The sequence below is a fragment of the Xiphophorus hellerii genome, chromosome 2 (genome assembly GCF_003331165.1).
Source record: "Xiphophorus hellerii strain 12219 chromosome 2, Xiphophorus_hellerii-4.1, whole genome shotgun sequence".
NCBI lineage: Eukaryota > Metazoa > Chordata > Actinopteri > Cyprinodontiformes > Poeciliidae > Xiphophorus > Xiphophorus hellerii.
This window is the reverse complement of record NC_045673.1, coordinates 6,749,316-6,765,234: the sequence shown is the minus strand read 5'-3', so window position 1 is coordinate 6,765,234 and position 15,919 is coordinate 6,749,316. Positions and strand designations below refer to the sequence as shown.

At 38.0% G+C, this 15,919-nt stretch overlaps 2 protein-coding genes across 2 annotated transcripts in view; one reads left to right on the top strand and one right to left on the bottom strand.

Annotated features, from left to right (window-relative positions):
- Nucleotide 1: 1 nt before the first annotated feature.
- On the bottom strand, nt 2-7,199 carry LOC116710575 (dual oxidase maturation factor 2-like). The gene is made up of 9 exons (XM_032549716.1): nt 7,083-7,199; nt 6,650-6,782; nt 6,160-6,337; nt 6,016-6,073; nt 5,469-5,603; nt 2,384-2,591; nt 2,097-2,311; nt 1,489-1,685; nt 2-476 (listed from the first exon to the last, which is right to left on the bottom strand). The coding sequence occupies exons 3-9, from the start codon at nt 6,304-6,306 to the stop codon at nt 465-467; spliced, it is 972 nt and encodes a 323-aa protein (XP_032405607.1). The 5' UTR covers nt 6,307-6,337; nt 6,650-6,782; nt 7,083-7,199; the 3' UTR covers nt 2-464.
- duox (dual oxidase) overlaps nt 7,117-15,919 on the top strand; it is a 25,904-nt gene continuing 17,101 nt past the window's right edge. Inside the window, exons 1-12 of the mRNA XM_032549726.1 lie at nt 7,117-7,216; nt 7,300-7,383; nt 7,455-7,619; nt 8,461-8,648; nt 8,743-8,944; nt 10,290-10,456; nt 11,701-11,764; nt 12,089-12,185; nt 12,735-12,825; nt 14,973-15,075; nt 15,157-15,329; nt 15,406-15,581. Of these exons, the coding sequence (XP_032405617.1) occupies nt 7,150-7,216; nt 7,300-7,383; nt 7,455-7,619; nt 8,461-8,648; nt 8,743-8,944; nt 10,290-10,456; nt 11,701-11,764; nt 12,089-12,185; nt 12,735-12,825; nt 14,973-15,075; nt 15,157-15,329; nt 15,406-15,581 (1,577 nt within the window). The 5' untranslated portion in view covers nt 7,117-7,149. The remainder of the gene's footprint in view (nt 7,217-7,299; nt 7,384-7,454; nt 7,620-8,460; nt 8,649-8,742; nt 8,945-10,289; nt 10,457-11,700; nt 11,765-12,088; nt 12,186-12,734; nt 12,826-14,972; nt 15,076-15,156; nt 15,330-15,405; nt 15,582-15,919) is intronic.

Genomic DNA, 15,919 nt, shown 5'->3' with positions numbered 1-15,919 from the left:
CTCATGTTTGTTTTTGTTTTATTAACACTTTGCTGTAGAAAATATACTGAAAACTCAAAATACAAGGCAGAAATAAATACACCAGCCTGGAATAGGAAAACTACATCATCCTCATCGGCACCATTGTTTCTCCATACTTGCTTTAAACTAAATGTGCCAAAATTGTGTGAATTTTTTTGTAATAAATCCTGGTATATACATATTTTTCAGATTAATCAGGAATGAGTTGAGTAAAGACTAATATATTTACATTATTACACAAGGAAAAAGGCATAAAAAACATTTCTTTAAGTTTAGTTCCCACCCAGATAACAAACATTACAGCATTAAACACATATTTACAGTTTGACACATAAAACTGGCTCACATAGATAATGACAGTGATTTAAACTTAGAAAAGTTCTTTTTAACACATTCAGTCAAATAATATTCAAGTATGAATCAGAGGAGATCACTGGATGGCTTCATAGACGATCCTGGAAAACAAGCAAAATTGTTGCAATCAGATATTTTTAATGGTTCGTGAGCAGAGTTTTCCCAAAGGCTGCATGGGGCCTTAAAGCTGCAGTATGTAACTTTTATTAAAAATATTTTTTTAACATATTTGTTGAAATTGTCACAATATGGTATGACACAGATAATCTGTGAAAAAAAAAAATCAAGCTCTTCTGCTTTCTTCCGTCGCTAACTAGAAACAACCAAACTGAGCCAGGAGGCGGGTCTTACTGCTGTCAATCATGCAGTGTGTGCGTCGCTTGCCTGTTGTGGATGTTCAGGCTAGTTAGCATAGCCGCTAATGAAAACGGATAACAGTTTTCCTGTAACGGTAAGCTGTTTCTTCTCTTTAGCACATTGAGCAGCATGTACACAAGGATGACTGACAATGCTAAGACCCTCCTCCTGGCTCTGATTGGTTGTTACTGGCCGGAAGTGGTGCATTTCATCAGATGGCAGTAGTAGCACAGTGAGGAGGTGGAGAAGATCGATCTTTTCAGATTATCTGTCTTATGAAACATATAAATGTGCAAAAAAACATTTATTTTATGAAAGCTACATACTGCAGCTTTAAGCAGAATTTCATCTTGGGGGCATCTTTCTGGCTAGAACACCTGATTGTTTTTTATTTGTGATGTTTTCGTAAACAACCAGCTAAAACACGAAGAAAAAATTAAACTTGTATCAGTTTGGAATTATGTTGAGATTTTAATTTAAAACATTTAAATCTGCACATATGCTGAAACTGTCTAATTAAATTCAATGCTATTCTCATTCACAGGAAACAAACAAAAATAATTAGATGCATGGTTTGTGTTAAAACTAAAGCATTCATGGAAGTCCCACGATTCTAAGCTTTGGGCCGGCTGTTGACACAAAAGGGCAATATTAAGGATTTTTAAAATAAGAATGCATTTCCCAGCTTTTGATAGTTCACCGTAAAGCAAGAAAATACTCCTGATGACAATATGGTGAAATTTCTTTCCAACTTACTGGTGTAACTTTGGGTGTCAGTGGTAGATGCAATTCTCCGTTAAGGAAGACTGAGTTCAGGTAGCCTTCTGGACAAGATTTATCCTCATCCTCGTCCTCATAGCTGTCGAAACTCAAGCTGAAAGCTGCTTTTACCTTCTCTGGCATCAGGAAATACAGCATCACCACGAAAAACCCGATGATGGTGCAAAGCACTCCTGGAAACCGGTAAAAATAACAACTTTTACATGTAGTTTTGGTCTTTATGTACCTCCGACCTCCTCTTCTGTTGCGTATACCAGAGTGCAGAATAGCGATGTTTGTCGAGTATCAATGACGTTCAGGTGGGATTAATGCAATCTGGCCGTTCTGACTCCGGTCACATTTAAAAAATTTAAAATAAAAAAAAAATAAATAAAAATTTGAAAAGATCAGATATGTATTGGGATTTAGAACCACATATCCAAGTGACCTGAGTCGCATTTGTAAAAGTAGGATCTGTGTTGTTCAGACTGTCATGAAAAAATCAGATCCAGGTCGCATTAAGGCAAAAAAAAAAAAAAATCGGAATTGGGTCACTTCAGGCTGCAGTGTGAACGTAGCCTGAATGTCCACCATGAAGTGCTCACCTGTAGCCAGTGCCAGCCAAAACGAATGGCTGTACTCTGTCACAAAGGAGTCTTCGCCTATGGAGAAAACACACCGAGGCACATTCATGATGGTGGAGAAGGAGGCCATGGAGAAGAAGATGAAGGCGGCAGTGGCCATGGTCATGTACCCGGCGTAAACAACGTCGGGCAAGAAGAACAAGATGTTGGCGAGAATCCAGCAGCAAAACGCCGTCCTGCAGAACAAATTATATAGAGTTATTTTAATCCTTGACGCCTGTATGTGTGTAAGGATTGTCATTAATTACCAGAGGGTTGCAGAGGCGAAGCGTCCGGAGTAACTGTACTGAAAGATCATCCCGCAGGGGCTGCTCAGGGTGAATTTCTCCACGATGTATAAGATGGGGTTCGGTAAACCTTTGATCAAAGCTTGCTCATACTCTTCTTCAGCGATGTCATGCCAGCTGAACATCTCATTGTAGTTGATGGTTTCGTTGAACTGCACAATGGGATTGCCTGAGGCGAAAGAAAACAATGTGCTGCAGTCAGAAGAGTACATCCATTACAGCAAGTCATTGTTATTATAATATAACAGCATCTTTATTATCTATATTTTTACTCTTTAACACTCCCTTTACAAATAAGGCTGAACCAAGTTGATAAAGGATTCTGTTGGAAAGAGAAACCCACCCCCACATTGGAGGCAGGTAGTGCATGTCAAATATGACTGGTGAATTGTTGTGTTTTTTTGTGTGTGTGTTTTTTTTGTGGTATTGCTTCAGAATATCAGAAACTTGATGGTTTACTGTGCGTTAAAGGTGACCTGTTATGCTTCACTGAAGAGGTTAGGACATCGCACATAAAAATGGCTGCAAGCAAATACGCAATTATAAACTGTGCATCTTTGAAAAGCAGAAGTGGAGTCTCCTGCACAACCAACAAGAATGCAGCAAGTGGTTTCTTAATGGTAAGTCAATAACAAAACACTTGAATGTTCCAACAGCCACTGTACAGCGCATATAGCGGTAAAACCAGCTGACCTAACGTGCTGGAGCTCAGCTTTAGCTGCTGGGTAATGGGGTTTAGTTCAGCTGGGGTTGCTAGCTAACAGTGCCTGTCGAATGTGTCTTAACAATCGGTAAAACATTAATTTGTTGCCAAAAAACGCTCAGGTGGGTCTTTTAAGTGCTTGAGCTGTTTTTTAAAAATTATTATTAGAATCAATTCAGACCCAAATGGACGTATACAAACATACAAAATGTGAAAGATTATAATGACTATAGACCAGTATTGTATCACTAAATTAGAAAAGCAAAAAAATAATTCCCAACTCCTGTAACATGTTCCACTAGCCATTAAAAGGTGTCTTTACTTTCAAGCCGACATCCAAACCCTATGTGTGCCAGGAGTTGAAAATTACTGTTCCCATGAACTGGCGCTATCTATCACAGAAGAACGAATTTCGGTGTCTGGAGGACCTGAATGACCAACACGTGGTTCTACAAAATATTGACTCAGAGAGCTAATTCCTCCGGTCAAATAAGTAATCCTTAAGTTGTTTTCTTTTCACAAGTATCTTACGTTTTTATTTTGAATTCCCCGGCTTTAAGCCTGTTTCCCATTATTACTTTACAACACAATCTTGTGGTAAGCTAGCTGTAGCGTCGCACTCTGAGCTAACGGCAATTAAACGGTCGTTTATATGCAGTACCTTGCTGACCACTAGGGGCGCCCGCGGACGAAAGACTGCACTAAAGAATGACTTAACCCAGGCATGTCCAAAGTCCGGCCCGGGGGCCAATCATGGCCCGCGGTCAGATTTCATACGGCCCGCAGCTTCAGTCTTATAATGTATTATTTATGGCCCGCCTGCACTGTGAAACAGAATAAATAAATCATAAAACTTGAAACTGTAATTCCTCCTTTCACCAAATGGTGGCAGTACCACTTTAATACTATCAGTCTGCCTCCGTGCAGCGAACCCCTCTCCACTCATTTCTGCCATGGCCACTGCAAAGAAAACAAGTTAACAGTGAGGGCCGCCGCTTTCAAGAGAGATGGGAATTACAATACTTCTTCACTGAAAATCAAGGCAATTGTGCTTGTCTAATTTGTGAGACGGTTGCCTTGTTTAAGGATTTCAACGTAAAGAGACACTACCAGACTAAACATGCTAACGCATACAACAAGCTAACAGGAAGTGACCGTGCTGAAAAAGTGAAGCAGCTCCAAGCTGCACTGGCATCACAACAGCGATTCTTCACGCAGGCCTGAGTCAAAAGAAAATACCACCAAATCAAGCTACGAAGTGGCCATGTTAATAGCTAAACATGGCAAACCTTTTACTGAAGATACATTTATCAAAGACTGTTATGAAAATGGTGGAGAACATTTGCCCTGAGAAGAAGCAAGAATTTGCGAATGTTTGCCTGGCACGTAACAGTGTGGCACGGAGAGTTGAGGACATGAAATTGAGTATTTTGAACGGTAACATCTGTCACTATCAACAGTGAAAAGTCAAAAGAACATTTATGCACTTGGGTTTATGGCACTTATTTTTATTAAACTCTTGAGTAAGATTTGGTTATTACTGTTGATGTTATGAACCTGTAGATGTGACACAAACTATTACTTTCTGAAAGATATTGTAAATGACAAGAGCAAAATTAACTTGTTTTAAGATTTAATAATAACAGACAACTTTGCATTACTTATAACTCCTGTTTAAAATGTTCTTGAGGCAAAGATATTTTTAAACTCATGTAAATTTAAGGTATTTCATACAGTTTGTTCAATGTTATCTGACTCTCCAGGTATGAAAGAATTGCAGAATTTGTGTTTTTAGAGTTGTTCTCATCTGCCTGAGTGGCTTATATTTGGTTTTTTTTGTCATTTGAAAGATAAAGATAATTGTGACAATGAAAATAGTTTTATAACAGAGTGTATTTGCATGAAACTTTTGTAGTTAAAAAATGTCCGAACAAACTATTGGCCCCCGGGCATCTTCACTTGATCAAATCTGGCCCTCTTTGCAAAAAGTTTGGACACCCCTGACTTAACCTAAGAAACGAAGTTAAATAAAAAAAAACTAGAGACAAGAAATAAGCTAGAATCAACTAAAAACAGAAACAAGACTGATCAATTCAAAGGAAGAGACGAATTAACACAATATAATTATAAAAACCCTCAAAACAACTCAAGGATCCCGACTAAATAAAAGACCGTGCTGTCTTTTTATGTATTCAAAATGCATTAAACTATAATTAATTCCCAACTTGCACAGAAATTTTCTCATATTGAACAACCTGAGCGTGTAGGTGACCACTGAAAACAAAGACTTGATCTGGTTAAGCCGCTGAAGAGTCCAACACACAGGGAGTAAGAGTGACTCACCTCTAAGTGTCACGTTGATGCCGTACAGCCCAACATGCAGGCCGACCTCAGCCTGGATGACAGCATTACTGAAGGACTTGTAGGTAGCGTTTGTGGTCATCCTGGCCTCAGCCCAGCTGTTAGTGAAGTTCAGAGCTGCACAAAAAGGACACAAAGGTGAATGATGATGGGAGACAAAGGGAAATCTAATATTTCTTATAGATTAAAACAAATACACTGCAAAAACACACAATCTTAGTATTTTTTGTCTAGTATCTAGTGCATATATCTTAGTAAACGTGAATCAAGACAAAACAATAACTTATCAGTAAGATATAGAAGCTTGCTTTAAGTAATTGCTCCTTTGGTAGATTATTTCAATTATAAATAAATACATTTATCTACCAATGGACAAGTGCTTTCCACCAATATTAAGGAATTATTTACTTAAAACAAGTTTCCATATCTTCCTGAAGAGATACTTGTAAGTTATTTCAAGTTTACTGATATTTGCACTAGAAACTAGACTAAAAATACTTGGTGTTTTTACAGTTTATACAAAACTTACCTACTATCACTACACCTACAAACAAGCTGATCATGATCCTGAGCATCCAGAAGACCCGCTGGATAAAAACAAAAATATTTTGAATATATACAATAATAGAAAAGCATCCCAGCAAACGCAGATGGACAGAAAACTTGCACTCACCGTCCTTCCTCGTATTCCTGGCAGGATGAGAAGAAGACCGACTGCCAGCATGAGGAAGACCAGAATAATGGCGAGCAGTCGGCCGCTGACGATGAAGGCAGTCCTTTGTAGCGGGTAGAATGGGTAAATGTCGTCGTAGAAAGTCATCTTAGCTTCTGATCTAAGGATTGAGCCGAGACTAGGCAGCGTAACAGAGGAAGCAGTGTTAGAGCGCCGCTTCTCACTTTCCTCCAGGTGCAGAGATAACAGTTTTACTTACAACTGATAAGGAAACTACCACCCTGAGGCCTGGCACATTATTAAACCTGAAGGAGTCGACTCTAGAGTAACAGCTAGCTCTGCTTTGCATTGTGTGCAAACAGAGAATAATGAAAAAACTCTTCAATCAGTCAGTCAGAACCCCAGTTTTCCTCTGATTGCTGTTCCTTGAGTGATTGCACCATTAAATATAATAAAGATACAAAAATAAATTCTGAAGGTTTTGTCTTACCTGAGATATGCAGGACAAGGAAAGGCGTGAAGTCTGATGGTTGAGGGAACATACACTTCTTTTATACCTCTGGACCCCCCTTGTGTCACAAAGGGGGAGGAGGAGAAGGAGGAAGGATGCAATGACTGGGATGCTGTGGAAAAAAGAGGAAGGATCCTGACATGGATGGCAATTCCTCTTTGGGAAATAGGTCACACATGCACTTTGGTGTTAAGTTGAGCAACAGGTGTAGGCTGCAAGTATTGCAGTATCTCTCAGCTGTCATCAAACCTGCGTTCAGCTGCACCTGGTGAACATCTCTGCCTCTGCAGTGGGTGAGACTCCGTGTTTTTGTTTCTCAACTTTATGAAACTTTCAGTTTATTAACGTAAATATTATTTAATCTCCTATATAAGTACAGAAAAGCGAACATACGAAAATAACATTCAGCTACCTGCACGTAGTCTTCACTTTTCAGGAGTCCTTCTTTCCTCTTGAGCCAAGAAGCGCCTCTCGCATCAATGGATTTGCGTAAATGGGTTTGGAGAGTCTGCGCACTCGCTGGCTCGGTGATCATCCTCAGTGAGCGTGAGTCAACTTCAGCGGTGTTTTATTCTGTAACCACATAAAAATACAAGCAGCTGGTTCATTTTAAGTTTCAAAACATGCAGATTGTGAAGGTAAACTAAGCTGGGAGGTGCCTCGCTTTGACGGCTGGTACAACAGTTTGGCGCATCCGGAGCGCGGAGCCGTCGGTAAGTCCCGGCAGGCGGTCCCGGTTTCACACATCACCGGGTGACTGATGGTGACTCTGTGCTCACGGCAGGTGCTCATCTAGTGCGCCTCGTGCCCGCGCGCTACTGGGATGGAGTCTACCAACCTGTGCACGAGCCGGTGCAGCCGAACGCACGCGGGCTGAGCAGGTTGTTGTCCGGGGGAGCTTCCGGTTTGTCGTCGGCACGCAACCGGACCGTGCTGTCTTTGTTCTTCGGTAAATATGAAGGAAATTATCAATAATATGAATAATAATGAAAAATATACGATAAAAATACAATAAACGTAAAGCTTAGTGCTTTAGTCAAAAATAATAATTTGGGTTTTATTTGTGCTCCATTGTTTCTCAAATAAAATATGCCATGCAGAGCATTTATAGCGCATATTTAAATAGAAAAATTAGTACATTTCCGTCAAAAACTCAGAAAGTTTCTAAAACGTTGGAAAAGTCGAAAATTTGCTAGGAAAAAACCCCTCAGGAATTATGAGATTAATCAGAAATTTCTGAGTTTTTTTTCTAGAAATCTTTTTAACTTTTCAAAATTAGAAATTGCCTTGAATTTTATAGAAAATTTCGGAGATTAATCTAAACATTTCTGAGATTTTTTTTCTGGCAAATTTTCGACTTTTTAAACTGAGAAACTTTTTGTTTTTTCAAGAAAATTTTTGGCAGAAAAATTTAAATTTTTTTCTATCTAAAAAATGCTTTCGAAATGCTTAGACATTATATATTTAGCTACTTGTGAAATCACAATGCTGCTGGAAAAGGCAAATGTTTTGTTGACTTACCATTCAGAAACTTCCAGCTGCATTCTTGTTGGTTGTGCAGGAGGCTCCACTTCTGCTTATCAAAGATGTGCGGTTGTGTAATTGCGCATCTGTTTGCAGGCATTTTCACGTGTGAGTGGGAGCTGTGGCCATGCTGCAGCTTATAAGGATTTAAAGTGATAAGAGGCCCTAAACATTGTATTCTTGTAATTAATTAATTCATGACTTTGTGAGGTTAAACACTCAGAAATTGGTTTCTCACCTTGTTAATTATACTGAAATTGTTTCAGGTTACCATGTTGCCTTTGAAATTTTCGATGTAAGAACTCCTGGTTGTCCGCCTCAGTTCATGAACATCAAAGTCCCTAAAGGGGATCCTGTCTTTGATCCCAATGCCACTGGGAAAGTGCGACTGCCTTTCCAGAGAGGACAATGGGACAAACTGTCCGGCCAGAGTCCCAGCAACCCTCGAGCTCAGGTGCTCACTCTTTACTTCCTGTTTACATTTAATCAGGGCTGCATTCTGAGTCATTCTCTTCGTTTACGTCTGATAATCTGTGGCACTCATGCAGGTGAACTCTGTGACAGCGTGGATAGACGGGAGCTCCATATATGGTCCTTCCTCTTCCTGGTCTGACTTCTTGAGAAGTTTCTCTAGAGGACTCTTGAATCGAGGTTCTGAGTGGAACATGCCGAATAAAGGAGGGGGTCGCAATTTCATGTGGAGCGCTCCTGATCCCTCCACTGGAGAATATGGACCACAGGGACTTTATGGTGAGGTTTCTCTCAATCATCACGATTAATCACGATTAATCACAATCAACTCATTTAGTAGTCGATTAATTGTTAACTAGACTATACAGAATCAAATAAAATGCCATTTGGTGAAAGAACAACACTTTCAGAGCAGTATTTAGGCCAAAGCTGCACAAAAATATACACTTTTCTGTAAATATGTACTTTGTTTGTTTTAATAGATCTGTATGAAAAATCTATTATTAAGCACCGTTTGCTGTCACTTTATTAATCTGTTAATCCAAAATTAAAAAACGAATTAGCCAACACTGTATTCTTTGCTACAAATAATCAAGCGTACACAAAACGAGTGCTACGTTATTCCATTTTAGGTAATAAAATGTTTGTTTTCCTATTTAAAACAAGAAGTGAAACATTTGTTTGCATCTTTTAATATGTTTCTAACACAAACTTTAATGAAAAATCTGCAGAATCGGCCACTTCTTAATCCGATTAATCAATTAATCGGATTAAAATAACCGTTAATTGCAGCCCTGTTGGTATTATAGATTACATGACGATAGAGCTAAAGAAAACCTTCAGCTGACAAGCTAAAATATATTTTTCTCCTTTGCAGGCCATCCTTCTTTAGCAGACATGCATTTGATAACTGATTTTATGCTGCTAATTCTGAACAGTGAAGCTTAAGCGACTCACTATTTTTATATTCCACTAATCTGAGGAGCTAATTTCACAATCTTGCAGTCCAGAAAAAACAACTGAACTTTAAACTGCAGCTTCAAAACAATCTGCTCCACTCTTCCTCTGCATTTTGCAATAGCAAATCCAGTCGATACTGCTAGCTGCAGAAAGCAAAAACAAAATCATAAATAGTTTGTTATTAATAATATTCCATCCCTGGATCGGGGTTGCAGTCAGAGCCTGAGTCAAAGCAGGTCCAGCCTGACGTGAGCTGTGACTCTTTAATAATTGTGTAAATGATATGCCACTGTGACCACAGTAAATCCTTCTCTCTAAAACAAAAGGCGAGTCATGCAAGTGTCATAAAACCCGTGTTTTGTTGCTCCCGTTGTGAAAATTGCGTAGCTATCACCTATGGTTAAGTCGCAGGATGTTATCCCACCTTTTGTCACATTTTTGAACAAAATAAAACACTAAATTATATTTCTAATTAGTGGTTGATTACTGGTAGCAGAAAACAGATAGAGTTTTGCACACTTGAGAAATGTGTGCTGTTTATGCGTTTTTCTTTCATGCCGTTTGTCACGTATTTGACCTAGTTCTGCACGTTGTGGTCAGAATGAGGCTAATTCACCTGATGAAATAGCAAAACGTCCTTGTTTGTGCCGTCTTCCATGTGCAGAGTTGGGAAATGCATGGGCCAACGAGAACTTGTTCACGGCAGCAGAGGGGATTATCTGGTTTCGCTACCACAATTATGTTGCCGCAAAGTTGCACAAGGAGAACCCGGAGTGGTCAGATGAGAGGCTGTTTCAAAACGCCAGGAAGACCGTGGTCGCCACACTCCAGGTAAAGGGAGAAGAAGAATAATCCTCTCGCTGCACAGGTGATGATTTAATTTGCACTCTGAAAAGACGGACAAGAGGTAGTTAGAGAGCAGAGCATCATTTCTGACCAGTCGCAGCTCTGCCCTGCACGTACACTGCAAAAACACAAAATCTTACCAAGTATTTTTAGTCTAATTTTTTGTGCAAAAATCTTAGTTCACTTGAAATAAGTCAAAAGTAACTTGCAAGTATCTCTTCAGTAAGACGTAGAAGCTTGTTTTAGGTAAATAATTCCTTAATATCGATTTAAAAAAATGTTAGTTCCTTTGGCAGATAAATTTACTTATAACAAGACAATTTTCCCATAAAAATAAATATCTACAATTTCCATAATAAAAATGGTCAATTTATTCTACCAAAAGCTCTTCAAATGGCATTTTTAACTTCACCCAGTTCAGATTGTGTTTAAAAAAATCTTTAATGTCCAGATATTAATCTGTTAATCCAAAAATAATCAGCAGATAAGCCCTGTACCATATAAATGCATCCTTATTTAGAAATTATCATCCATTTTTGGCAATAAGAGTTTATTTTCTTATTTAAAATAGGAAATGAATTATTTGTTTATTTGCATATTTAATGTATTTCTAATATTGTATTTAAAACAGGGCTTAAATGAAAAATGTACAGAATATGCTAATTGTTTGATCAATTAATCAATTAATTGTCAGAATAATCAGTAACTTAACTGATAACTAAAATCAGTATATTTGGTTAGTTAGTTATTTTAATTATTGTCATTTTGGTTCACAAAATAACCAACATTCCCACATAACTTAGATTTTATGTTAGTATTTTTTAAATATTAAATGATTGAAGTTTTGATCAGTTACTCAGTACTTGAATTGCCTTTTTACAAAATACTTTTTACTTTTACTTGAGTAAACATCTGTTGAAGTAGTGCTACTCTTAGATGAGTATAATCAGTAGCTTAATTGAGTAAATGTGGCTTAATATAAAGTCACAGTATATTTACTTTTTGGTTGGAGGACACAAATAATGTATTCTTAATAGTTATCCTCTTCTTTGTGTTGGTTTTTCACTTAAAATGGCAATAAAATTCATTTAAAGTCGCGCTTGAAATGCGATAAAACGGGAAACTTGCTTTCCATACAAAGAAATCCCTCAAAAACAGAAGGAACAGGATGTTGAAAGTTTAATTCAGACACTCCAGGAATTTTTTAACTTCCATGTGTTTCATCACAGAACATTGCTCTCTATGAATGGCTGCCAGGATTCCTCGGAGACAGAAAACTCCCTCCTTATCCAGGTAAGCCTGAGCCAGCCTGCAGCGAGCGAGTGCGTACAAGTGCAGGGAATCAGGTAATGCACCAGCGACCGCAATCCGCGGTGAGGTGAGCTACCGGCGGTGGAGTTTGACAGGCATGTGCTCCGTCAGCAAACCATTAGCCCGGCTCTCCCAGTTCTGCTGAATAAGCTGCCACGGCTGAAGAAAGTTATGGCGACAACAGTCAGAGGATCCCAGGACCTTACTCACTTTTATTTGTTAGGGAAAACAGTTTCTAGATGCTGGAAGTTGTTTCTGCGCCGCAGCTTTTTGAGTTTGTGTCTGTTTTTTTGTGTTTTTTTGCAGGCTACCAGAAGTTTGTCGATCCAGGCATTTCTCCTGAGTTTCAAGCTGCTGCCATGCGCTTTGGTATGACTATGGCGCCCCCTGGTGTCTACATGAGGTAACGATTCAGTGTTGCACTGTTTTTAGCAGAGTTGGGTAAGAACCAATTACATTTACAGGGATAACTTTTTAAAAAATGACTTTTAGGAGTATTTTTATTACACTGTACTTTTTACTTTTACTTGAGTAATTTTATAATAAAGTATCTCTCCTCTTACTTCAGTAAAATTTCTGGATGCTTTTGTTATTTTGTAATTATGTTATTTACTTGAATTATTTTCAAATTGTTTCATAAAATACCCAAAATTTCCACATAACTTACATTTTGGCCCATCTGATTATGTAATTTCTAAATATTAAATTACTGATGCTTTGATCAGTTACTCAGTACTTGAGTAGACCTTTTACAAAATACTTTTTTTACTCTTACTTGAGTACTTTTGGCTTTGACTTGAGTAAAAATGTGTTGAAGTTGTGCTACTCTTACTTGAGTAAATTCTTGGATGGCTACTTTTGACTTTTACTTGAGTAAAAATGTGTTGAAGTTGTGCTACTCTTACTTGAGTATGCATTTTGGTTACAGTGGTTTTTCTTTTATTCTCTGCAGAAACAAAACTTGTCATTTTCGAAAGATTACCAACATCGATGGCAGTAAATCACCAGCAATGCGTCTCTGTAACAGCTTCTGGAAGCGGCAGGTAAATATACTATCAACTACCTTTTAAACCCTATAAATTTGTGATAAAATACAGTTGTATAAAAAGTTATAATCTTACGAGAATATTTATTTATTTTCTTTTCTTAGTGTGGCCCTAATAACCTGTTTTACCTTTAAAACTAAAAGTTTACATACACCAGATAAAAAGACACGTACAGATTTTTTTCTCACTGCCTCAAGTTAAATCTGACCAAATTTCTTTTGTTATTGGTCAATTAGAATTACCAAAATTATTTCAATTTGCTGAATGCCACAATAATGTCATAGATTTATTTATTAATGCCTTCAAAATCATTTAAAAATCATGAAATCACCAATAATTCTGGTGATTATAACTGACCTAAAACCAGAAACGTTTGAATTCACTAAAGAGTGAGAAAAAAAGCTTTGTGTTTATTTTTATTTGACGTATATAAACTTTTGGTTTCAACTGTATAACTAAAGATATTGAACATTTATTTTAGCAAATATATTTGTTTAATTTGGCCGAGAAGGTTGATCTAAGCTTTGTTAAAAATGCTGGTTGTATTTTAATCACAAATTTATTTTCAGATGCTGTTATGTTTTTAAAAGGCACGTAAAGTTAAAAAATAATGGCAGTGCTATTAGATAAACCCTGAGTCAACACAGAGGAAATGTTTAGGTATACCTTGGGGAAAGATCATGGACCTTTACGTTCTGCTGAATGCAGATAATTTAAAGGTTCTTCAATGATAAATGGGGGAAATGTCAAGTTACGCCTCCAAGGAATTACTTAGACTATAAATATGTCTTTAATATCTACAATTTGCAGAAGAAAGAAAGTTTTTGTTGGTATTTTAGCTTCTCAACATCCTGAAGGAATGTTTGAATATCATTTAACGTTAAAGAAAAAAAAACTTGGGATGTATGTCCTGAAATATTCAGTTATTAAACTTTTACATTTTTTCATGATTTTATGGGATAGTGTACAAATTAGTGTAATACTTGTGAAGCAGAAGGTAAGTGATTAAAGGTCCTCAACATTCTGTACAAGAAAGAATCTGGAAAGTGTGGCATGCTTTTGTATTCAGTCCACTTTCACTTGTTTTATGTCTGTGGCTTCTTCCTTGGAAAATAGCGGAGAAAGATTGGAAGGAGAATTTCTGTGATTATCAATTTTCATTTGTTTCCATAGATTCTTAGCTAGATTCTAGGCCTGGACTTTGACTGGGCCATTCTGACATCTCTATGTGTAGTTTTAAGGCTTCTGCAGCTTCTTACATGAAGGCCAGATTCACGGAGAGCAGCCTCCAAACCCGCAACCCGGCAAGAATAAATGGGTTTAGAAAATGGTTGAATTTAGTTGAGCAATATTTGTTTTTTACATAAAATACACAGAAGTTTGTATTTATTATGTGTCAAACTGTGGCAGGGTTCATGATCCACTGTACCATTAGAACATCCTCTAATCTCAATAAAATATACCCCAAAGTTGTTATACTGTTTATAGAAACCATTTTAAATGATTTCAAATAGATTAAAAGTGACCTAATGTGCAAAATTTGTATTTTGCACGTTTATGTACTTACATTTTGGTCTCAGCTGCTTCTAAAAATAGCCAAGAGCGTTTAAAAAAAACCTCCCAGATGTTTTTAATGGCTTTTTGGTGTCTAGAAAATGACCCTTTTCACAAACGTCCGGAATCTAACGTCACAAATCAACGGGCACTGCTCGTTGCCTAGCAACCCCAGTGAATCCCAGCCTGTTACCTAGCAATCCAAGAGGGGCTACAGCATATTTGGTCATCTGTTTCTGCTGCTGTGCAATGGCTGCTGGAAAAAAGTGTTTTGTTGTTGACTTAACTATCCAGAAGCAATTTTCTGCATTCATGTTGCTTGTGCAGGAGGCTCCACCTCTGCTTTTCAAAGATGTACAAACAGTTGTGTAACTGTGCACCTGTTTACAGCCACTTTCATGTGCAACGTAAAGGTTGAAGACAGCTCAAAATAAGCAGAGCTGATCAGACTAAAATCTCACTATCTAAGAATGATTTTGTGCAAAAAAAATCTCAACCCCCAAAATATGCTGTTTTGTAGCTCATAGACCAATCCTAACTTGTTAAATGAAGCACGATAGGTCACCTTTTAAGATATTTGTCTTCTTCAGAGTGCCAACATGAAGACAAGTCACGATGTTGATGAGCTTCTGATGGGCATGGCGTCTCAGATTGCAGAAAAAGAAGACCACATTGTTGTGGAGGACCTCAGAGGTTTTCAGTTTTCTCCTGAGTTTTTAAACTGTTGATGCTGAAACATCCATTATGCGTCTAACGCTGCTTCCACTTCCACAGACTTCATGTATGGACCGTTGAGGTTCAGCCGCACAGATCTGGTGGCTTTGACCATCCAGAGAGGGAGAGACTTCGGTCTGCAAAGTTACACAGAGACGAGAAGGGCTCTGGATCTGCCTCCTGTAAAGATGTTTGAAGAAATTAATCCTGAGCTCAGCAGCAGCAACCCGCAGGTCTCACCTACAGCCTCTGACGAGATGAATTCATGGACAAAAGAATAGATAAAATGCATTAACTCTGCTCCTGTAGCTGCTGCGCGACGTTGCGGAGCTGTACGGCGGAGACATCTCGAAACTGGAGCTCTTTCCTGGAGGTTTGCTGGAGTCCACCGACGGACCCGGTCCGGTTTTCTCTGCCATAATCCTGGATCAGTTTGAACGCGTCAGAAACGGAGACCGCTTCTGGTTTGAGAACAAGCAGAACGGGTAACGCTGAAGACTTTCCACCCTAATGGAGATACTTTTAATAAAACCACCGTCTCTAAAAAACACACAAAATCTTACCAAGTATTTTTCTAGTGCAAATGTCTTACTAAACAAAACAAAATTAAAAGTAAAATTTCAGCAAGACTTAGGTGTTTCCTTTAACCCATAAAAGCCTGGCCAGTCAAAAAATAATCAGGCAATGAAATTTCTTTTAGAACTTGGATGTTTATTGAGCCTTGAAACAAACTGAAAAAAAAGAAGAAATATTAACTTATTATATATTTAGGCTTTTCCTATAATATTTTGCTCACAACAATTTGAATTTTAGGTTCAAAAAC